We start from the raw sequence: 24,805 nt of genomic DNA on the forward strand, positions 1-24,805 counted from the left end.
GTAACCCAGCTTTAGGCTGGGGCTACACAGCGATTTTGGCTGCAAGACCAACTGAATGGGGTTGCAGCATTAAATGCAGGTTGTGTCATATATCTTCTATATAAAAGAATCTTCATATAAAAGAGACGATAAGAGAAAACATAAAAATGATATTATCCTTCGGGCGGACATAAACACGCCTCTAACACAATTGTATATGTAAAAATATATAATCGTTTATTATAAAACAAAGAATATAAAATCAATACAATTGCAAAACAAATGATGAAGTTACAAAATAATACCCAAAATGTACCACACGGTGGCGCTAACACACCCCTATCTGATCAGCACAGTGTGACTGAGTGATTTATGACGACCAGTGTCATACTCAGTGGCGTAGGGATCGCCATAGCAATGGCTATGGGACCCTACGCCACTCGGGGCCCGCCTCCGACTGAGGATAAAAAATAAATAAAAATGTGGCGAGTGGGCCGGGAGTGGTGCTGTGATAGGTGGCGGTCGGACTTGGAGCCGGCGGAGGTAGAGAGGCAGTCTGGGCGTTGGTTCGCCGTAAGTGGAGGAGGCGGGGTTGCAGACTAGGAGCAGCACGTGTAGTGTCCCACTAGATAGGCGTGGGCACTACACAAGGGTCAATTGGTGTGCGTGTACTCCTACTCACAAGGGACAGAAATGTTATATTTTATTATGCATTTAATGTATTTTCTAATGTGTTTTTATATGCAATGTTCCCCTGTGTTAATGCTTAGCAGGCCTAGTTGGGTGCAGTTAGACATCCCAGACACTAGAGGGAGATAGGGAGCCCCTAGTATAAATGTTCAGGCCCAGACAGGGAGAGTGAGTTCAGAGTCAGGAGTCTGCAGAGACAGAAGTTAGAAGGCACCAGCCAGAGATATGCTGAGGGCCTCCTCCTTACATGCAGCTTGATAGCCCCGGCTGCTAGCTATGACCAGGAGGCTAGTGAAGAATCCTAGTCTGCCTGTAGTCCAAGAGAGCCTCAGTTAGCTCTGAAGACACCCCAGTTGCAGGACAGAACCTCCTGGGAGAAACCCACAGTCCTTCACCAGTCAAGCAAGGATATTACAAGCAAAGATAAGTAACCCTGATAGGCAGATGCTGTAGGAAGCAAAGCAAGGATTTAATACGAGAGGAAGATATATATATACCAAGGATTTAAGCCACCATTTAGGCATCCGGGCCTTGGGATTGAAACCAGACAGGAGTTCTAGAAAGGACAGTGTACGCTATTTCTGAAGAAAGGTACAACCTGATTCTGAGTGCATTGTGGATTTACCCTCTGAGTATCTTGCATGATCAATACCTGCCATCTTGTGGAGTAAGCCTGCTTGTAAAGAACTTGATCTAAAAGGACTGTATTACCATCTGCATGTACAAAGTTGGACTGTTAAGTAAAGCAACGTTTGGTTCACTATACCACCTGTGTACCTCACTTATTCCAACTATAAATCGGTGTGCCACTGTTACAGGCACTGGCGTCACGAATCCAAAAGGGACCTTGCCCCAGGCACTCAAAATACCTGTAACATCCAGGGCACCTCATCCACCATCAGGCCTGGTCCCTACATACCGAGTGTGCCCCAGAGGAACTGTGTCTACCTCTCCTTCACTGCCGCATGCCTGCCCAGGGTTCTCCAAAACAGTGAGCAACCCTCGATTGCCCATAACCGTGACCTCACTTCGCTATACCCTGCAGGTCTGGCGTGCTGCACACGTACTAGGAAGCTGCAAGTTGAGCTGCTGGAGTGTCGGTGGCTGGCTGGCTCGGCCGGCGGCGCATGCGCAGTACTGGGTACAGTTCGGTTGGTTCAACTTCAAGTGGCTGAGGTGAGGGCTGGCTGGGGAGTGGAGTTAATACCAGTTTTCTCCAATCCGATGGTATATTTTAACTTGAAGCGTCCCCATCACCATGTTAGAATATACCATCAGATTTGAGTTAGATCGTGAAACTCATATCCGACAGTATATTCTAACACAGAGGCGTTCCCATAGTGATGGGGACGCTTCAAGTTAGAATATCCAACAAACTGTGTACATGACTGCCCCCTGCTGCCTGGCAGCACCCGATCTTTTACAGGGGGCTGTGATCCGCACAATTAACCCCTCAGGTGCCGCACCTAAAGGGTTAATTGTGCGTATCATAGCCCCCTGTAAGAGATCAGGTGCTGCCAGACAGGAGGGGGCATACCCCCTCCCTCCCCAATATTATATTCATTGGTGGCCAGTGCGGCCTCCCCTCTCCCCTCCCCAGTTAAAATCACGTTTCGAATCCCCCATCATTGGTGGCCAGTGCTGCCTCACATCTCCCCCCCCCTTGTTAAAATCACGTTCCGAATCCCCCATCATTGGTGGCCAGTGCGGCCTCACATCTCCCCCCCCCCACCCCCTAGTTAAAATCACGTTCCCCCATCATTGGTGGCAGTGGAGAGTTCCGATCGGAGTCCCAGTTTAATCGCTGGGGCTCCAATCGGTAACCTTGGCAACCAGGACGCTACTGCAGTCCTGGTTGCCATGGTTACTTAGCAATTTTTAGAAGCATTATACTTACCTGCTAGCTGCGATGTCTGTGACCAGCCGGCGCTCCTCCTACTGGTAAGTGAAAGGTCTGTGCGGTGCATTGCTTACAGCACAGACCTGTCACTTACCAGTACGAGGAGCGCCCGGCCGGTCACAGACATCGCAGCTCGCAGGTAAGTATAATGCTTCTAAAAATTGCTAAGTAACCATGGCAACCAGGACTGCAGTAGCGTCCTGGTTGCCATGGTTACCGATCGGAGCCCCAGCGATTAAACTGGGACTCCGATCGGAACTCTCCACTGCCACCAATGATGGGGAAACGTGATTTTAACTAGGGGGGGAGGGGAGATGTGAGGCCGCACTGGCCACCAATGATGGGGGATTCGGAACGTGATTTCAACAAGGGGGGAAGGAGATGTGAGGCCGCACTGGCCACCAATGATGGGGGATTCGGAACCTGATTTTAACAAGGGGGGGGAGATGTGAGGCCGCACACTGGCCACCAATGATGGGGGATTCGGAACGTGATTTTAACAAGGAAGGGGGAGATGTGAGGCCGCACTGGTGGGGGATTTAAAACGTGATTTTAACTGGGGGGGGGGGGAGAGGGGAGGCCGCACTGGCCACCAATGATGGGGGATTCGAAACGTGATTTTAACTGGGGGGGGGGGGGAGAGGGGAGGCCGCACTGGCCACCAATGAATATAATATTGGGGAGGGAGGGGGTCTGCCCCCTCCTGCCTGGCAGCACCTGATCTCTTACAGGGGGCTATGATACGCACAATTAACCCTTTAGGTGCGGCACCTAAGGGGTTAATTGTGCGGATCACAGCCCCCTGTAAAAGATCGGGTGCTGCCAGGCAGCAGGGGGCAGTCATGTACACAGTTCGTAGTATATTCTAACTTGAAGGGTCCCCATCACTATGGGAACGCCTCTGTGTTAGAATATACTGTCGGATATGAGTTTTCACGAAGTGAAAACTCATATCTGAAAAAGCTTTTATGCAGACGGCGATCATATCTGAAAAAGCTTTTATGCATCTGCGATCCATGTGTGTGAAAGTTGCCAACGGCCACGGATCACGGACGCGGATGCCAATCTTGTGTGCATCCGTGTTTTCACGGACCCATTGACTTGAATGGGTCCGTGAACCGTTGTCCGTCAAAAAAATAGGACAGGTCCTATTTTTTTGACGGACAGGAAACACGGATCACGGCCGTGGATGAACAACGGTGCATTTTCCGAGTTTTCAACGGACCCATACAAAGTCAATGGGTCCGCAGAAAATCACGGAAAATGGAACAACGGCCACGGATGCACACAACGGTCGTGTGCATGAGGCCTAATCCATATTCACACATATACCTGCTCAAGCCTGGGAGGCGCAGCTGCATTATTTAAAGGGATTCTGTCATCAGATTTAACCCCTCTAACCTAAACATATGTTCATGTCCAGACTAATAAAAAGAATCCTAAGCTGGCCTTATTAAACCTTTACTGTGGCTCTATTTGCCCAAAAAACAGTTTTTTATAACCTGTCAATCACTTACTTAAGGTGCCCAAGGAGAGGTCAGTTGATACAGGGTGCCCGGCCGCACCCCTCGCCGTCTGGTGCCCAGCGCCGCCTTCCCTGTCTTCAGCGCTGCCTTCTACAGCTCAGCGCCGCCTCCGCATTCCTCCCTGTCGCTTTGACACCTCTCCCAGCTGTCATCTATTAGCAGTGATTGCCTCCCTATATATCTTCTCCCATACTGCTTCACTTTGCGGTTTATACTACTTCCTGGATTGGTTTCACTGCTTGAAGTTGCTACTGCTGGTTCCTCAAGATAAGTCTATTTCTGTATTTGTGTCTTCCTGTTGGCTTGATTCTAGGTGACCCTGACTCCCTCCATATTGAGTGCAGGGAGCCGGTGGTCGTGTCCCCTCACTATTATAGGGTTTGCAGGTGTCACTCAGTCTAAGGTACGTGGACATGCAACTTTCTATCATTGAGATCTTTGCATGGGCTGAGCAGTGAGGGAGAGCTCTAGGGCATTAATAGGGCTCACCCTTTTGTTCCTTAGTTTGGGATCAAGTCAGTCGGATCTTTATTTGTTACTTATTGTTTCCTGCTACACCATCCTTGACATCATGCTGGTGGTGGTGAGGTTGCTAGTGTTCACGCCCTGGCTCATTTTGGTACGGCACAGGTTGCAAACTACCACTCTTTTATCATCTGCACTTTCCTCAAAAAAGCGCCATACTGTGGAACACCTACCCCTTGGCAAGTTAGTTTTGCTCATAGGGGTGCTCGGTGTAACAGTTGCGGGCCTGTTTGATGTGGGACGACTTCTCCCTTTTGCAACCCCACTGCCTCTCCCAGCCTGTTGCGGTGCTGCGGATCCCTCCCTCTCTGTACTGCTGTCCTCGCTTGGCTTTTCACCTTCCCATGTTGGGTCAGTGACCTCATCGTCAACCACCTCCTCTTCCGCTTCCTCACTCTGCTCATCCTCCTGACTTGACCTAACCACAACCTCAGTGCTTGACAACTGTGTCTCATCATCATCCACCTCGTGAACGAATGATTGCCGTTCACCACCATCATCTTCTTCAGACTGTGAAGGCTCAAGAGGTTGGGAATCAGGGCACAATATCTCAGGTCCCTCTTCAAGCGAGCCGGGCGCGAGGGCCAAATGTAATAGTGGCGCTGGAAAGAACTCCTTGGAATATCCAAGTGTGGGATCACTCGTTTGGCAAGCCTCTCCATGGTGAGAGGAAGGATGATCAGAGTGAGGATTCGGTTGACCAGACTTTTGGCTACAGAGACTGGACTTGGTGGAAGAGAAGGTGGTGCTTAACCGACTGGAAGCATTATCTTCAGCAATCCAACCGACCAACTGTTCGCACTGGTCCGACTTGGACAGTGTTGTCCTGCGCCGCCCAGCTAAGTTGGACATGAAGCTTGGTACGGTGGATGTTTTTTTTTTTTTCTGGTGCTCTGGCAGCAGGCACAGTTTCATTGTGCCCAGGGCCACGGCCTCTGCGTGCACCATCAGCATCACGCCCACTTCCCCGTCCCTTAGTGCTCGCCTTCTTCATATTAATGGTTTTGTCACTAGATGTGGCGCAGATTGTTTTACAGTCCGGATGGCGTACTTTATATGTCACAGAAAGCCACACAATATTGACACTAGATTAGGCCCAGATTATTAAAATTTACACTAAAGAAAAAGTTTTCGGATGGAGTACTGTATGTGTCACGGATGTGTATTACACGCACACACTACAGAGACAGTAGATGAGGACTGAGCCCTGATTATTTAAATTTAGGCTAAAGAAACAATTTTCGGATGGCGTACTGTATATGTCACAGATGTGTATTAAACGTACGCTATAGACAATAAATGTGGGGGTGATGTACAGTATATGTCACTAATAGGTATTTAAGAAAAATATCTTGCTGCTGTCAAACACACACAGTAGTCCTTAAAAAGACTTTGGGGTCCTTGAAAAGCTTTTGGTAGTAAAAACAGCAAATTTCTCTCCCTGCACTATCTGTCCCTTCCTCAGCACGGATGTTCCTGAGACTGATCAATTTAGCGCAGGTAAAAATATATTGCTGCTCTAAAACACACACACACACACAGTAGTCCTTAAAAGGACTTTTGGGTCTTTGAAAAGCTTTCTTAGAATAATAACTGAATTTTGCTCCCTACACTGCCTTTCCCTTCCTACGCTCTGCTCTCCCTGACTATTGTGTTATATAGCACCCGATGATGCATTCCGGCCAGCCAATCACTATAATGCCAGCAGCTAACATGGCTACTGGCATTAAGGTGATGGCAGTACTTACCTGCACGTTTATTAGCTTCTTAGCAGCCGCAAAACGTGCGGGAAGGAGACTCGAGCATGGCGCTCGAGTACCGCCATGTGCCGAGCATAGCGATGCTCGAGCCGAACCAGTATTCGGCCGAGCATGCTCGCTCATCACTAGAAATAAGTCATTATCCTTCCATCCCTGCTCAGAAAGACAAAGAGAGACCTAGTCCAGTGTAAGGAAAAAAGTGTGTGAACTTACCTTCTATCTCTAATGGGAAAAAATGAAGACGAGGACTCCCCTAAAGCAGAACTAAGTAAGAAAATAGAACCGAATGATTCTATTCCTAGATTTCACTGCAATGCTCAGGAGAGTGTTACAACCATTGTCCCAGCAAGACCACAGAGAACAGTCCTAGCTAGACTTCATAGAGTGGAAGGCAAGTTTTGAGATGATCATTGAGCATCATTGCTTCAGTCCAGTTGACAAGTTATTCTACCTTTAGAGATATGTTGGTCGAGAAGCCAAGGAAGTTCTTGAAGGTATCTTCTATAGAAAAGACGAAGCCTACAAGCAAGCTTAGGAAAAATTGAATGCAAGATATGGTCATCCTTTCTTAGTACAAAGAGCCTTTAGAGAGAAACTGAATAAATGGCCTAAAATAGGTCCTAAAGAACACTTCAGACTCCAAAAGTATGATGACTTCCTGCAAGCAGCAGCAATGCCATCCCACATGTTCAAGGACTAGAAGTACTGAACGACTATCTAGAAACGCACAGGATGCTAACTAAGCTACCTGAAGAAGTGGCTTCTAAATGGAATCGCTATGTGACTGAACAGTTAGATGTAGGTAAGGACTTCCCAAGTTTTAAAGAGTTCTCTGAGTTCATTAATAAGAAAGCACAGATAGCATGTAATCCAGTAACATCATCATACGTCTTAAAATCCTTAGAAGAAAGGCCTGCAAGAGACATAAGGCGCACAAGAGCAACTAGCTTTGCAACCAACACAGCAGCTAAAGGTCCAGATACCTATGAGAGCAAGTTCAAAGTCCCTACTGGGATCAGTAGAGAGACAGAACCGACAAGTCTTCAGACTACCTTCAAATGTATGTTCTGTGGAGAGAACTACTCCATACACAAGTGCCAACAATTGAAGAAGTCCCCAGATGAAAAGAAAAAATTTGTACTTGATAACCAACTGTGTTTTGGATGTCTAAGAAAAGGCTATGTTACTAAGGAGTGTAAGAAAAAGGCCACATGCAGCTTTTTCAAAAGACGCCATCCTACACCACTACATGAAGAACGTCCAAAGAAAGATAAATCCTCAATACCTAAAAATACTGAGGAAGAAAAGAAAGTATTGGAATTCACTTGCAGAGCGAGGGAAGGAGAAACAACGGTACATCAATGGTTGTAACAGTTTGCATTTCAAATCCTAAAAGGAGGAACAAGAAGGTATACGCAAATTATGCACTACTGGATGCCCAGAGTGACGTCACCTTCATTTATCAAGAAATCTGCAAGAAATTACAAGTGGCTACAGAACCAGTGAAGCTCAAACTCACCACGATGACGGGAAGAGACACATTAGTGAACAGTCAAAGGGTCAAAGGACTGAGTTAGAGGACTTCATTCAAACTTCATATTAGATCTACCTCCAGCTTATACAAAAGATGATATACCTCTAGATCGAGATCGCATACCTACCTGTGAAACAGTCAATAAATGGCAGCACCTATCTGTCATATCTCATGAAATGTCCCCGCTGAAGGAGTTTGGTGTTGGACTGTTGATAGGTTACGATTGTCTCGAAGCCTTGGTACCACGAAAGGTAATCACAGGAGAAAAGGGTAAACCCTACGCTGTTCAAACTGATCTAGGATGGGGTGTTGTAGGAAAACAGCAGATCGCAAACTCAAGACAGGTGACAGGATTGTGTCATCGAATATCTGTCCAAGAGTTACCAACTGTAAGTCCAGCAAAAATAATCACGATCCTTGAATCCGACTTTGCAGACATAAATTCCAAAGAAAAGAGTGTATCCCAAGAAGACAAAGTTCGTACACATTCTTGAAGAAAGTATTCAGCAGAATCAACACGGTCATCTTGAAATACCCTTACCTTTTAGAGAACGACCTCGTCTGCCAAATAACAGAAATCTTGCCCTAGCAACATTGAAATGTTTGAAGAAAAAGATGGGAAGAGATCCCAAATTCAAGCAGGATTATTTGAAATTCATGGAAGGCATCCTCGAAGAAGGACATGCAGAGAAAGTTAATAATCAACCTAAAGAAGAAGTGTGATACATCCCACATCAAGGTGTCTACCACTCAAAGAAACCATATAAGATTAGAATAGTATTTGATTGCTCAGCAAAGTACAATGGTGTTGCATTGAATGATCTACTAAAAGGACCAGATCTTACAAACAAACACTCTGCCTGGAGTACTCTGTAGATTCAGAAAAGTATCCCGTAGCGGTCATGTGTGACGTTGAAAAGATGTTCCACCAGTTTCATGTGAAGAATGAAGATAGAGACTTCCTGAGGTTCCTATAGTGGGAGGACGGAGATACAGATAGAGAGCCAGCAGAATACAGAATAAAAGTACACTTGTTTGAAGCAGCATTGTCCCCAGATTGCGCCAATTATGGTATAAAGTACCTGGCCAATCAGAATGAAAAGGATTTCCCATCAGCAGCAAATTTTCTGAAGAAAAACTTTTATGTAGATGATGGTCTTATAAGTCTAGAGTCCACAGAATCTGCAATCAAACTAGTGAAAGAAAGCCAAGAGTTTAGGTACTGGAATCCATCAGTGACTCTGAACGTGCATCAACAATGAAGAATGCAGATCTCAATTATGATTATCTTCCAGTTCAGAATGTACTTGGATTGGGATGGAATGTAGAGAATGACAAGTTCTTCTTTGAAGTATCTATTAAAGAGAAAATTGCAACTAGATGTACCATTCTTTCCGCAGTGGCTTCTATATTTGATCCATTGGGATTCTTGGCCCCAGTAATCCTCAGAGCAAAAGAAATACTACAAGAATTATGCAGACAGAAGTTGGGATGGGATGAGCCTATACCTGAAAATTTGAGGAGAGTTGGATAAGAGACTTGCAAAACTTAAGAGAAATTCGGATACCCAGATGTTTTGTACCTCATGGTTTCGGAAAGTACAAGAAAATAGAACTTCATCACTTTTCAGATGCCAGTAGTTATGGCTATGGTCAGTGCTCCTACATCAGAGTGATAGGAGCAGAAAAGATACACTGTGCCCAGGTTATGGGGAAGGCCAGAGTTGCACCTACCAGTATTCAGACAATACCAAGACTTGAACTGACAGCAGCTGTTTTAGCATCAGTAAGCAAGTTTCTGATTTGGAGTTGAAAATAAATGAAGAATATTTTTGGACAGACTCACAAGTTGTCCTAGAATACATAAACAACGAAGCTCGAAGATTCCATATCTTTGTCGCCAACAGAGTTGAGAAAATTCGGGAAATAACAAATCTAGAACATTGACACAAAGCATAACCCAGCAGATCATGCTTCAAGAGGCCTGAATGTAACAGAATTGAAAAATTCAAATCGTTCACAGGCCCAGAGTTCCTTTGGGAAAAGGAAAGGGTACGCAGAATTGTCTATGGGTGATCCAGAAGTAAAAGTTGTACAAACATTGAGCACTGCTGCCAAGTGTCAAGATGACATACTTGAAAGACTAGCCAGATGTTCAAAATGGCATAAGGTCATAGATGTAGTAGCTCAAATTCAACGTTTGGCAAATGGAATCAGAAAGAAGGAATTGTTGAATGTAGAAGAAAGAATGAAAGCTGAAGAAACAGTCATAAGACTCATTAAACAGAGATTCTACAGTGAAGAGTTAAAGGGACTTAGTCAAGAACCTAAAAGGCTTCCAAACAACCACCCATTGTACAAGCTTAATTTTGTTCTGCAGGATGGTATACTGAAGGTGGGAGGTAGACTGGAAAATGCATTGTTACCTAGCAGAGTGAAGCATCTAGCAATTCTACCCAAAAATTCTATCTTCATAAGATTGATTATTGATCACTACCACAACAAATCCTTGCATAAAAGAAGAAGCTTTACCCAAAGCTGTTTGAGAGAAGGTTGTTACTGGATTGTGAAAGGAAGCAAAGTTATAGCAAAGTATATAAGTAAAAGTGTAGTCTTCAGAAAGGCACGTAGACCTACCAAAGAACAAAGAATGGCAGATTTACCGGCAGATCGTGTAAACCCATCACCACCATTTCTTTATAGCGGAATGGATTGTTTTGGCCCATTCATCACCAAACAGAACCGCAAGGAGTACAAGAGATATGGACTAACATTTACATGTCTAAGCTCCAGGGCAATTCACCTGGAAATGTTAGAAGATATGTCAACTGACACATTTATCAACACCTTGAGATGTTTCATAGCCATTAGAGGTACTGTCAGAGAGTTTAGATCTGATCAAGGATCTAATTTTGTCGGAGCAAAGAATGAATTGAAGAAAGCTCTAAAAGAGATCGATAAAGGAAAAGTAACTGAGTATTTGTTAGAGAAACAGTGTGATTTTCACATGAATGCTCCACATGCAAGCCATACAGGAGGAGCTTGGGAAAGACAAACCAGAACTGTAAGAAATGTGTTAAGTTCAGAGTTGAAAAAGAACGCCGGAAGAATCGATGATGCTTCACTTAGGACCCTGTTCTATGAAGTAATGTCTATTGTTAACAGTCGTAAACAGAGAAATATATCCACAATTTTATGTTGAATGACAAGATTAAACAGTTGAACTACCATTTTATGCATACCGCCATTTTATGATAGTTCATGTACAAAACACGTGTTGAATAAAGTATCTGCTGCGGAGGCGGCAGTGTTATATGAAGAAAATTTGAAGTTAATAAAAAAGGTATTTCAAGCATTTGGTGTGCTCTTTAAACCTGTTTCCATAGAACCGCTCTAGAGGAATTACAGAGTAATAGACAGTCTGGTTAGACTAAAAAGTCAGAGATATCAAAATTCTTCTAATGCCACAGAGCAAATCGCACTTCATAGTGCTGTGCCTACCACAGGGGTAACCCTAGCAGAGTGGCCCGGCTCAGGGAGGAGACCAGAACCCTGGCAACCTGAGACCGAAAGGCCAGCGGTAGGGGTGACCGCCACTTCGGTGGAAGAGAAGGAGACAACCCCGCTAAGTGTTATGGTGGGAGACGTGGAGGACTTGCCGCTGGGTCCTGAATTGGCAGACCTCAATGTCAGTGTTATAAATGAAGAAAAGTTGAAGTTAATGAAGTTATTTCAAGCATTTGGTGTGCTCTTTAAACCTGTTTCCATAGAACCGCGCTAGAGGAATTACAGAGTAATAGACAGTCTGGTTAGACTAAAAGTCAGAGATACCAAAATTCTTCTAATGCCACAGCGCAAAAGGCACTTCATAGTGCTGCGCCTGCCACACGGGCACCTTTTACTGTCTGATGGAAATCATACTTTAGTTGCGAGCGTCAAGAAGCTGCAATTTCCCCCTTTTTCTAATGGTTTTCTTCCCTGTTGCAGATCAGCTCCCACCATGTCTGTGTCTCACAGTTCCAGGCTCAACAAGTCGTTGAGGGAGAAGTACATGAAGCTGCCCCAGAAGGATATGGTCCAGGTTATGTACATCTGGATTGATGGAACTGGAGAAAATGTCCGTTGCAAGACGAGGACCCTGAACTATGAACCCAAATCTATTGAAGGTAAGATACACCCCCCAATCTCAGTCCTGCTGTGAATTCCATTACCTCCCCCCTAATGTATACAGCAGGGTCCTGACCACTGATATGTGGGGATAGACCAGTTATGGTAAACATCTGGTTGCCTGGTTTGGAGGAGAAATTCCAGTAATGCTTATCCTTTATGTTGGTATTGGTGCTGGTGCATTTTTGGATTAAAGTACCTTTAGTCTGGACTCAATAGTTTTTTTGTCTTGGTTATAAGCATAAGGAGTGTCTTGCCTAAAAAGGTAGGCCCTCTAATATATACAGTATAATGTCCGCTGTAGTGTGTGTGTATATATATATATATATATATATACACTGAACAAAAATATAAACACTTTTGGTTTTGCTCCCATTTTGCATGAGCTGAACTCAAAGATCTGAAACATTTTCTACATACACAAAAGACCCATTACTCTCAAATATTGTTCACAAATCTGTCTAAATCTGTGTCAGTGAGCACTTCTCCTTTGCCGAGATAATCCATCCCACCTCACAGGTGTGGCATATCAAGATGCTGATTAGACAGCATGAATATTGCACAGGTGTGCCTTAGACTGTCCACAATAAAACGCCACTCTTTAATGTGCACAGTTTTGCCTTACTGGGAAGGGGGGTGGGTCAGAAAACCAGTCAGTGTCTGGTGTGGCCACCATTTGCCTCACGCAGTGCAACACAACTCCGTCGCATAGAGTTGATCAGGTTGTTGATTGTGGCCTGTGGCATGTTGGTCCACTCCTCTTCTTCTGTGCGAAGTTGCAGAATATTGGCAGGAACTGGAACACGCTGTTGTATACGCCGATCCAGAGCATCCCAAACATGCTCAATGGGTGACATGTCCGGTGAGTATGCTGGCCATGCAAGAACTGGGATGTTTTCAGCTTCCAGGAATTGTGTACAGATCCTTACAATATGGGGCCGTGCATTATCATGCTGCAACATGAGGTGATGGTCGTGGGTGAATGGCACAACAATGGGCCCCAGGATCTCGTCACGGTATCTCTGTGCAATAAAAATGCCATCATTAAAATGCACCTGTGTTCATTGTCCATAACATACGCCTGCCCATACCATAACCCCACCGCCACCATGGGCCACTCGATCCACAACATTGACGTCAGCAAACCGCTCACCCACACGACGCGCACACGCTGTGTGCCCTCTGCCCTGAACAGTGAAAACCGGGACTCATTCGTAAACAGAATACCTGTTCAGCCCAGTATCTCCTCTTTTGAGAGAGCATGGCGCTTGGCTCGCGCTATGTTCTGTGGGCAGACAGTGGAGAAGGAGGGAGAGAGGGAGGATGTCCCTCCCTCCTATGACGCGGCCGCCACTGAGCCCAATGAAGTGAGCGGGTTCTGAAGCTGCCCGCACCACTGCCACCAATGACTGTGCGTCTAATTAAAGCAGGAGGATGGACGGGGGAGGTAATAAACTGCTGCGCCGTCTGAGCTAGTGAGCCCGGGCGAATGGCACCAGCGGCAGCAGCCTCCTCCTGAGTGTCTTGTGTCCTCCCTAGCTTCAGCCCGAGCCCGAGTCAATGTGCACTAGTGCGATGAAAAGCAGCCAGCATAGCAGGTACCCAGCCCACACCCAGTGCAAGAGTGATTAGCCTGCCCCAAAGTAAAGGCAGGCAAAAAATATATGGATCAGGCAGCCAGCAAGATTTGGGGTTAATGTGATTCATTAATTGCAATCTTGCTACTACCATGTTTTAAACATGATGGGGGTCACTTATTTTTTATGTCAGTCTGGGCACATGCTTTTGGACTAGACCCCATGTGTCTCACATTATTAGTAAGTACCAAAGTACCATCTCACATAATGGGCAACATGGAGTTAAAGGGTTTCTACCACCAGAAATACTGTTATGTAGCTGACTGATATTAGCGATGCGCTAATGTCAGCACTACATAACAGTATGTTTTTTACCTTTCTCTCTGCAGCCGTTTTGGTAAAATAAGCACTTTTATAATATGCTAATGAGCCTCTAGGTGCTATGTGGCCGTAGATTCAGTACCTAGAGGCTCCGTCTACTCACCCTTTATCCCGCCCAGGTCCTCTGTTCTGCCCGCCTCGCTCCTCTTGATTGATGGCATGGTTCACTTCTGTATTCGGCACAGGCCTGCACGACTACGTCACAGTGAGGAAGCCGGCATCAGGAGAACGGCCTTCACTCACTGCGCCTGCGCCGAATTACAATAGTGAACGGCGCAGGCGCAGGATTTCGGCAGCGATGCGGCGAACCGTGGCTTTAATGTGAGTTACAGAATACAGGCCACTTAGGCTACTTTCACACTTGCGGTAGCCTTTTTTTCGGGCAGCGTGCTGTAGTTTTTGTCCGGCCGCCTCTCCACCTGTTTGCCGGACCTCCTGCCTGCCCCCATTATAGTAAATGGGTCTGGAGCGGACTTCCGGCGGCACAGTGGGCTAGTGTTAGCACGGATCCGGCAGGCTGTTGCCCGCCGGAACAGCCTGCCAGAAAAGGCTACCGCAAGTGTGAAAGTAGCCTTATTAATATGAGGCACATGAATTGAATTCATAAGACTTTGCCAAATAAAAAGTGACTGTTCATGTAGCTCATGCATAAACCCCATGTTGCCCATTATGCAAGAATATGGATACTTGATAGGGTTATTATAAGGCACATGGGGGTTTTATCACTAGGAACGGTTGGACCTGTGCCTCACAATTACCCTATCATGTAACGTGGCCCCAGCACCACAATGTATATCATGTAGCAGCTGACCTCACAGCCTCACACATTTACAACCCCAATCTGTGTCGATTTTTATGAAGCCCCTTCCCCCCCCCCCCCAACCACCACCACCACCCCACCTAATGAACGAAGTGTGGTTTAAGCCATTGAAAAATATGCATAATTTTTTTTCACAACTAGAACCACACTGACGACCGACCTAAAATCATGTGGCCATTGTGCCACAAGCAAATCGCTATGAGGTTGTGACTGTGATGTCGGGCGGTAATAATTCAATTAAGAATTATTAATCATAAAAAATGATTAACCATAAAAAATTAAATTTATTCAATTTGTCATAAATTCTTAAAATCATGACCTGGTGCATTGTAGACAACCTAATCGATACAATTCACATCTGAGTCCGACTATTTCCTCAGATAATAAGTTCTTTTGACGTGAGATGACGTTAATGATAACAATGTACTTCTGCATTATACAATAATACACAGGTATTATAAAAATATGCACATTTATTGGTTTTAAGATTATAAACATAAATAAGGAAATAAACACAATGATACATGCAAATGAATATATTCAGCGTTGATATAAAGCATTACAAGCTTAACAATACATGTGAGTGGAAATAACTTGTCACAGTATAACAAAGCTATTATTAGGTTAGGATATCAAAATAGGAACAGAAGCTATAAACATTACTTCTGTTCAGAGAAAACCTCATGATATCAGGACGGGCCTGTCTAATCCTAGACATCAATATGGAATGCTAAATACATTCTGCCCCCCCCTAACCAACTACACATCACATGACTTCCAGAATGGGAAAATCCATTCAAGTATATAACTGTATCCTTCCGCCCGATCCTGGACTATTTTCACATATATGACTTTGGTAAGACTATTAAGACAAATAACAGGCATCTAGGATCTTTGCTAGACCATATCTTAAATGAGAAGGACTTGAAACAAATCTTTCCTGTGGGAATCCATCACTTAGCTTGGCGAAGAATATTATTATCAATATACTGTATATATATATATAAGCAATCATTTAATGCTTTGCTAAATTATGAGTCTTGATTCTTCTGCAGGTAGAATGAAGCCTCACAATATCCTTAGACTACATCTCAATATGGAGATGATCAATTATTTAATTTATTTATTCGCCAATCTAGATGGTATAATTTCACCCACACTATCTAATTAGTCTTAAAAAAATGAAATATCATTCTCTGTGTCTCTTACCAAGTCCTAGTAGGAATCTCACTTCTGGGAAAGCTGGGTAGTCCATCATAGCGCATCTCACCATGGCTTTCATCTTGATAGACCCCTCTAGAGATCTCAACTTGTATTTCCCCTCCTCTCTCTTTGTGTGGTTTATGATCACAAACTTATCAGTTAGACACACCTTCCTAGTTTGGAACTTTCCAATCATTGTAGGATGGGCGTGACTATTGATAAGAAATATGACATCATAACCTTACCCAGAATGCACTTTTGCTACTGTTGTAATGTCACCTACTCATACCTAGGTGGCACTACTGTGTAAGCTATTTGCATCATAGTATAAAGGGTTAACTATGTAAGTCTGATTAAAACGTATTCTATACATTTGACCTTAGAAGCTTTAATTAATTCAAAGCTATAGGAATTAATTCTGACACTTGTAGCAATTAGAGACAGACCTCTAGGCGTCTCTCTGAATGTTTCTCACACTGTTGATCTATGGACCGTATCAGTACCTCCTCTGTCATACCAACATGTGATAATTGTTACAAAACACCCATCTTTACAGACACTCTTTTAGAGATGAATATTCTCCTAATGAGAAATATATATAATATACTGGATACATGTTGTCTTCATAACATATAACAATATAATATAAAGTTTTATATATATATATATATATATATATATATATATATATATATGTCCTACTGATTGTCTTATGCTAAGGACTAAGGCTCATTAAATGAATACATGAATATTATATATTTTGCTTCATTAATAAATGCCTAATTGTATAGGTAATTATCACCAGCTGCTTCTTATCTTATCTCCCGTCATAAATTTACAAGTAGACAAGGAGGATTCTTCTCGGACTGGTACATTCATGAGAAGAATAACACTAAAGAGCAGAAACCTTTGTGCGACCTTACTTTGGCCTACTCAAGACATACAAAATTGTAACTATAGTCGAGCATGGCTCTTAAAGGCAATGAACATCCATCTTGACTAGAATAATTGGATATCAATCTATATACCTATGAAAAGGCATAACAGTGAACAATGCAGCAATGTGAGGTGTGAATTTACTAGTACTGCACCTCTACATGCTGTAAGGGCTCTTTGACACGAGCGGATGCCGTGCGTGGAATCTGCTGCGTGAAAGAGAGCCAAGCCGCGCTCCGGACAGCAGAGACACGGAGCACTAACATGATTGATAATGCTCTGAGCCTCCCTGTGATCTTTTTACTACAAAATGACAGCGAGATAAAGTTGTCAATGTGATTTTGTAGTAAAAAGATCACAGAGAGGCAAAGAGCATTATCGATCATGTTAATGCTCCGTGTCTCTGCTGTCCGGAGCGGGGCTTGGCTCTCTTTTTTTTAAACTCGTTTTATTAAAGGAAAATGGCACAAGTATGGTACACAGTGAGCACAGTTACATAAGGACGGAAGTGTGCTGGGAGTCATTGGTAGAAGGTTGCATAATAATAGCTGGGGTTACAAACAGTTTACAGATGCATAATACGTACATAAGGGGCATTATATCAAAGATAACAGTGTATACGATGCAAACTCACTATTGATAAGTTGGGGAGTCAGGGGGGGGAACGTCAGTTACCGAGTACATATGTGTAGTATGCAGGGTGAGCGGGGATGCGCACCAATCTCCCCAGACCTTGTGAAATTTTTGTGGACATCCTCTGTGTTTATAGACAATATTCTCCATGGAGACTGCATGATTTACTAGGGGGCTTGGCTCTCTTCAACGCAGCGGATTACCCGCACGGCATCCGCTCGTGTAAAAGAGCCCTAATGGTTCCACTTGTTCTAGGCGCAGTGATAACAAAGAAGGCATTGATACACCGTCGCCGCCAATGAGAGATGCAGAACTTGTGTGCCTGTCATATCTGCCACTTGTAGAAAAAAAGGCCTCAGCAAGGACGCGGAGTGAGGTGTGGGTATATTTTACCTACAATATCGCTGGTGAAGACGTGTAGCCAACAGACACAGAAAAACCTGTCTGCAAAAGGTGTTACAAATCTCTCCATTGCAAAGCAGGAAACACCAGCAACTTGGCTAAGCATTTGGCAGACAATCACCCTGACCTCTACAATGAGCTGAAAACTCGACAGGTTAGCTAATTTTAAGTCTACCCTACCTACCCATGCTCTCTTCTTAAAGGGGTTGTCTTAGTTAACGCCACAGCGCATAGCGAGGGCGTTTTTGACTGCAGAGACTGGGAGTTAGAGTCCGAGGGGTTAAGTTCCATGTCTTCTGCCTGCAGCTCGTGGTTCATTCCGCACACGGGGGTGTTTGTCTATGATTGCTCCCCCTGGCTGGTTATGTCACTCCCTTTTCTCCCCCCCCCTTGGGATATTTATTATGGTCCTGGTCGTCCCTCCCCTAGAGTTATTAAATAGGAGGGCTTACCTTCTCCCCGGTCTCTTCCTCACCGGCACCTTCATCTAGCTGTTCATCTAACTGCAATTTCCCTAGTTAAGATGGCCGCCACTGCCCTCACCCTGAGGCTAATCCCGCCTGCCCTCACTACCCACAATGCATTGAGCTCCTCACATGCACTAGCCAGTAACAATAGCCCCCCAAAAGTGTCAGTAACCAGAGCCCTCCCCCCTAAAGGGTTAATCTCCTGCAGCACAAAGGGGTCCTCTTACCACATGTTGCTTTCATTTCTACACTGAGCAGACGGCAGATCTCCCTTCCCTGCTCTGCGCTGCTCCAACTCTGCATTCTCCTGCTCTGCTGAGTGAGGGAGCGTCTGCCAAGTGCAGGGACAGGGAGAAGTGCACACAGCCCAGGCACTGTTATCAGCTGCTGGGGAGGACCTGGCTTTTATCATTTACTTACAGTCCCTGGCTGTCAGTAATGTGAGCCTGCACGCTGCGTGCTCCGTCCTTCAACAGATAGACGGACCATGCCTAGCAACAGGTAGACGGACCATGCCTAGCAACCCTATTTTAAGCACAGGTAAAAGTAGGCAGGAATTACAGGGAACAACAATGTGGAATTAAGGGGTAATTGAATACATAGTGAAAAGTTGAAATAGGGCCACCAAGGAGATATTAATCACCACAATCCAATACTCCAGAAAAATAAATAAATACGACAGTTATACTTTAAGCAAATGTAAAGAAAGATAATACAAGGCACTTACTAATGTATTGTGAATCTCCATATTGCCTCCTTTCCGGGCTGGTTCCATCTCATTATACACTGCTTGTTTCCATGTTTACAAGTCACGACCACTCTGCAATCTAGCACTAGCAGCAGTGGTCATGCTTGCATTGCAGGGTGGCTGTTAACCCTGGAAACGAGCATTGTATAGGGCAGTGATGGGCAAACTGCGGCTCTCCAGCTGTTGTAAAACTACAAATCCCATCATGCCCTGCTGTAGGCTGGAGAGCCGCTCCTGGTATAGGGTGATGGAAAAATTGAATGAAGCCAGCAACGAGGGCAATATGGAGAATCACAGCACATAGGAAGAGTCTTGTATTCACTTTATCTACAGGATAAATGCCATTATCTAAAGTGAAACAACCTTTTTTAAGTGATGAATGAAGGTTGACTTCTATTTTCCTTACACAGAATAAGAAGCAAACCCATTCCACTACATCATCCAAAGATAAACCCACTCAGGCTACTAGCATTATACCTGTGCTCGAAAGACAGAGGAAATATGGCAAAGACTTTGAGGAAGCACAGCGACTAAACAAAGCTGTTGCCGAGTACCGTATTTTTCGCCCCAAAAGACACACTCCCCCCCCCCCCCCCCCCCCAAAGTGGTGGGAAAATGCCCCTGCGTCTTATGGGGCAAATGCTGCCATTTTACATCACAGTCTGCGATGTATCAGTGGGGAGGGAGGAGGGGCTGGAGTTCGGGAACTTGCGGTGGGGCCCGATGCAGTCACTGTACTCTTACACCGGGCCCCGCCGCTCACAACAGTATTTCTAGTAATCACTGCTCTAGTAACAGTAATCCTTAACCTCTTAATAAATTTAACTCAAGTTGCGCTCTCCCCTGTATCAGCACTTACTAACAAGCATCCGGAGCAGGCAGAGCAGCTGGCAGCATTACGTCACTCACTGACGTTGTGCGCCTTCTCCTCCCACTTTATGAATGAAGCAGGCGCGCAACGTCAGTGAGTGACGTAACGCTGCCAGCCACTCTGCCTGCTCCGGATGCTTGTTAGTAAGTGCTGATACAGGGGAGAGCGCAACTTTAGTAAAATTTATTAAGAGGTTAAGGATTACTGTTACTAGAAATACTGTTGTGAGCGGCGGGGGACACTGTTATTGGGGTGTCATCCACAGATCTCCCCTATAACAGTGTCATCCACAGATCCTCCACCCCATAACAGTGCCATCCACAGATCCCCCACCCCATAACAGTGCCATCCACAGATCCTCCACCCCATAACAGTGCCATCCACAGATCCCCCACCCCATAACAGTGCCATCCACAGATCCCCCACCCCATAACAGTGCCATCCACAGATGCCCCTCCGCATAAAAGTGCCATCGACAGATCCCCCCATTGCCTGTCAGTAATGTGAGCCTGCACGCTGCGTGCTCCGTCCTTCAACAGATAGACGGACCATGCCTAGCAACCCTATTTTAAGCACAGGTAAAAGTAGGCCGTACAGGGAACAAAAATGTGGAATTAAGGGGTAATTGAATACACTGTGAAAAGTTGAAATAGGGCCACCAAGGTGATATTAATCACCACAATCCAATACTCCAAAAAAATAAATAAATACGACAGTTATCCTTTAAGCAAATGTAAAGAAAGATAATACAAGGCACTTACTAATGTCTTGTGAATCTCCATATTGCCTCCTTTCCAGGCTGCATTCATTTTTCCATCTCATTATACACTGCTTGTTTCCATGTTTACAAGTCACGACCACTCTGCAATCTAGCAGCAGTGGTCATGCTTGCATTGCAGGGTGGCTGTTAGCCCTGGAAACGAGCATTGTATAGGGCAGGGCTGGCCAACCTGAGGCTCTCCAGCTGTTGCAAAACTACAACTCCCAGCATGCCCAGACAGCCTACAGCTATCAGTCTACAGCATGGCATGGTGGGAATTGTAGTTTTACAACAGCTGGAGAGCCGTAGGTTGGCCAGCCCTGGTATAGGGCATTGTACAGAGCTATGGGGACTGGATATTGCGGATGTGCGGCCATCTAGCAACCCATGTCCTCAGCTCTATACACAAAATCCCGGTGACAGGTTCCCTTTAAGGAATCCCTAACTGAAGACTGGAAATTGAACATATCTAAAATGTCTGGAATGACAACAGATAATGCCTCTAACAACATCAGAGTGTTTGAAGCATACAGCTGGGTCCCATGTTTTGGTCACAATTTGCACCTGGCAGTAAACAAAGCCCTGGATATTGACATTGAGTGCCGATCAAATAAAATGAGACGATCACTAAAAGAAAAACAAAACGCACTTCAGATACCCGAACACAAGCTTATTCACGATGAACCGACCCGGTGGAATTCCATTTATGATATAGTGGAGAGGTTCTGTGAACAGCAACAAGCTGTCTGTGCTGTCCTGGCAGAGAACCGGAAAAAATTGTATCTTATGCCAAATGACACTGATTTCACCATCCTGGAGACCGTCAGAGATGTGCTCGCACCAATGAGCGATTCTACTGATGTGTTAAGTGGAGAGAAAGATCCAACCCTGTCTTCTGTTCTTCGTTTAACATGGAAAATATATGCATGTACAACTTAGGGGGAATCTGACAGCAGCCTTGTCAGAGAAATAAAACAAAGGGTCATAGATGACATGAAAAAGAGGTACAAAAGCAAAAAGTTGCAACTCATTCTCAACACTGCCACATATCTAGATCCAAGATTTAAGGACTCATTTGTGTCTATTGAAACATAGCCCCTAGTTCTACTGTTGTTTTTCTTCGATTTGATTTCACCAAACGTTTAAGTGATCGCCGATCACGATCATTTAGGATTTTTTTCCTGCCAGATTTCTTTCTCGAATACGATGGGTCCCCACTAGCCTTCCAGTTTTTAATAATGCGTTCGACAGTTCTTAACCCAATTTTAGTAGTTTCTGAAATCTCCTTAGATGTTTTCTCTGCTTGATGCATGCCAATGATTTGACCCTTCTCAAACATCTTTTCCATGACCACGAGATGTGTCTTTCGACATGGTTGTTTAAGAAATGAGAAGCAACTCATTGCACCAGTTGGGGTTAAATAACTTGTTGCCAGCTGAAAGATAATCGCCCATGCAGTAATTATCCAATAGGAGGCTCAGAACTATTTGCTTAGTTAAATCCAGGTGGTGACTTTTTTTTTTTGGACAGGCAGTGTATATATATATATATATATATATATATATATACACACACACAGTATACTGTCCTCTGTAGTATATATACAGCATACTGTCATCTGTAGTAATTATATATACAGTATACTGTCCCCTGTAGTATATATATATACAGTATAGTGTCCCCTGTAGTATATACCGTATTTTTCGCCCCATAAAAGTGGGGGGGAAATGCCCCCTGCGTCTTATGCGTACAGTTACGCACAAAGTGGGTCTTGCCTCTAAAATACAGACATAAGTTCTCCTCCTTGCGACTTAGACTGTCCTGGTCTGTCATCCGAAGGCGCTCAATCTGCATGCACTCTTCAGGAGGAACGACTGCCAGTTGAGCTTCATCATTCCACGTCAGTTCGGCCGCTAGGGTACGAAACTGGATGGCGTACTGACCCACAGACGCGGAACCTTGACGTAGATGCAGCAGAGCTGAGGCAGCAAAGGACGTGCGACCCGACTCCTCAAAGACCATCCGGAAGGTAGTCAGGAAGGACTGCAGATTAGTCGTCTCTGGACCTCCAGACAGCAGGGATATGATGAAGGCAACCTTGGACCACTGTGTAGGGAACCTCTGCCCATGTAACTCAAAGTGGATCAGGCATTGATTAAGGAATCCCGAACACGTCTTTGGATTACCACCATAGCGGGTTGGCAGCGGGAGTTGCACTGCGTAGCAGGTGGAGGAGCGACTGGCGGTATCCAAGCAAGCAGCAACATTTTGCATGAACTGCATCAATACGTCGTGTCGTTCACTCTGGCGCTTTAATTCCTGTAAGAGATCATGAATGACGGTCTTGGGATGACCAGCGGGGTCCATGGCCTCAGAGTACTGTCACGGATCAGCGGATGTGAACCCACTGTGCCACTGACTAGCAATACTCTGGAGGGGAGTAACTAAGCAACTACCCGGATTTCACTAGAGCCTCAGATGGTGAGGATAGGCTTGACCGTCGGTAATTGCCAGGGGCTACTCCAGAGCATAAACCAGTCAGTGGCAGCTGGTCCAGGTAGGCCAGGAGGTACCTGCAAAGGTACCGACAGTACAGACGTGGTCAGACAGGCAGGGTCGTTACCAGGAGCAACAAGACAGGAACCGGAGGAAGAGGCAGAGACGTAGTCAGAATAAGCAATGGTTCAGGGTAGGCTGCACAGGAACAAGGTCAGACAATCCGGGTTGGCAACGAGAGAGGCAATGCAAGCGGGCAGGGATCAGACGATAAACGAAGTCCAGGAACGAAGTATGAAGTCAAGAACACGAGTGGTAAGCAAGCTCTTAGGCTGGGTTCAGACTTGAGCGTTTTACAGCGCATTCCTACGCGCTGTAAAACGCTCAACAGGCAAGAACCAATGCTTCCCTATGGGCATGGTTCTCACCTGAGCGTTTTACAGCGCGTACGATCGCGCTGTAAAACGCCCGACGCCCCAAGAAGTACAGGAGCTTCTTTGGGGCGTCTTGTCGCGCGTTCCCGTACATAGACTTCAGCGGGAACGCGCGACAATGGGCGTTCGCTTGTTCCGGAGCCGCGTCTGTAAACGCGCATACAATCGCTCATACAGAGTGCTCCATCCCGTACGCTCAGGTCTGAACGCAGCGTGAAGCACAAGATTAGGACCTTGACTCTGAGGCGTCTGGGTAAAGGTCTGAGCCACTTAAATACCTGCAGTAGAGCCAGGGTAGGTGAACGAGATCACATGACATGACTCAGCCCCGCCCAGGGAGTGATGCGTACTGCCACATCAGCAGCCGAGTACAAGTAGTGTCCAGAGCTGCAACAGAGGCTGGAAGCAGAGAACACAGATGAGCATGGCACCCGGGATCACGGTGATGAGTGGGGGAACAGTGCCGCACAGAGGTCGCTGTTACAATCACCCACTTTTAAACGGATGTCCTTCACCATTTGTGACAAACATTTTTGTGAGTGGAGCGGAATCAATTGCAAACACCGAAATATTTTTGTCCAATGCACTTGTTGTCAACCCATGCATATGGACGAACTAACCATCAACTAGGTTAACCCCTGCCCCACTGTCAATAAACATTTAAATTCCCACAGTTTTGGAATCTAGCGCCACAAAATGTCCCCTTTTTCCAGAGAAAAATCTGTCTCTTTTTAAGCCTAAAGTTCTTATCACCAAGTCCAGAGGTAGCTCCCCCCCATCTGCATTGGTTCGTCACCAGGCATGAACTCAAGTGTCTCTCTACCCAAAGTGTCGGAGGAGACCGCCACCTTATATGATAGTACGTCCTGAGAATGAGGAACCTTAGCTCTCTCCCTCAGGCGTCTATCAATACGTACTGCAAGGGACATGGCCACCTCCAAAAATTCATCTACCGACCGTAGGGACTGTGATCCGGTCAGTAACGAAAAAGCCCAAG

General features: G+C 45.2%; 1 protein-coding gene across 1 annotated transcript in view; it reads left to right on the top strand.

The window, feature by feature from the left end:
* LOC121009385 (glutamine synthetase-like) overlaps positions 1 to 24,805 on the top strand; it is a 122,119-nt gene that overhangs the window by 90,613 nt on the left and 6,701 nt on the right. Inside the window, exon 2 of the mRNA XM_040442473.1 lies at positions 11,901 to 12,079. Coding sequence (XP_040298407.1) covers positions 11,914 to 12,079 — 166 coding nt within the window. The 5' untranslated portion in view covers positions 11,901 to 11,913. The remainder of the gene's footprint in view (positions 1 to 11,900; positions 12,080 to 24,805) is intronic.

The sequence above is a fragment of the Bufo bufo genome, chromosome 8 (assembly GCF_905171765.1).
Source record: "Bufo bufo chromosome 8, aBufBuf1.1, whole genome shotgun sequence".
In the NCBI taxonomy this organism is placed as follows: domain Eukaryota; kingdom Metazoa; phylum Chordata; class Amphibia; order Anura; family Bufonidae; genus Bufo; species Bufo bufo.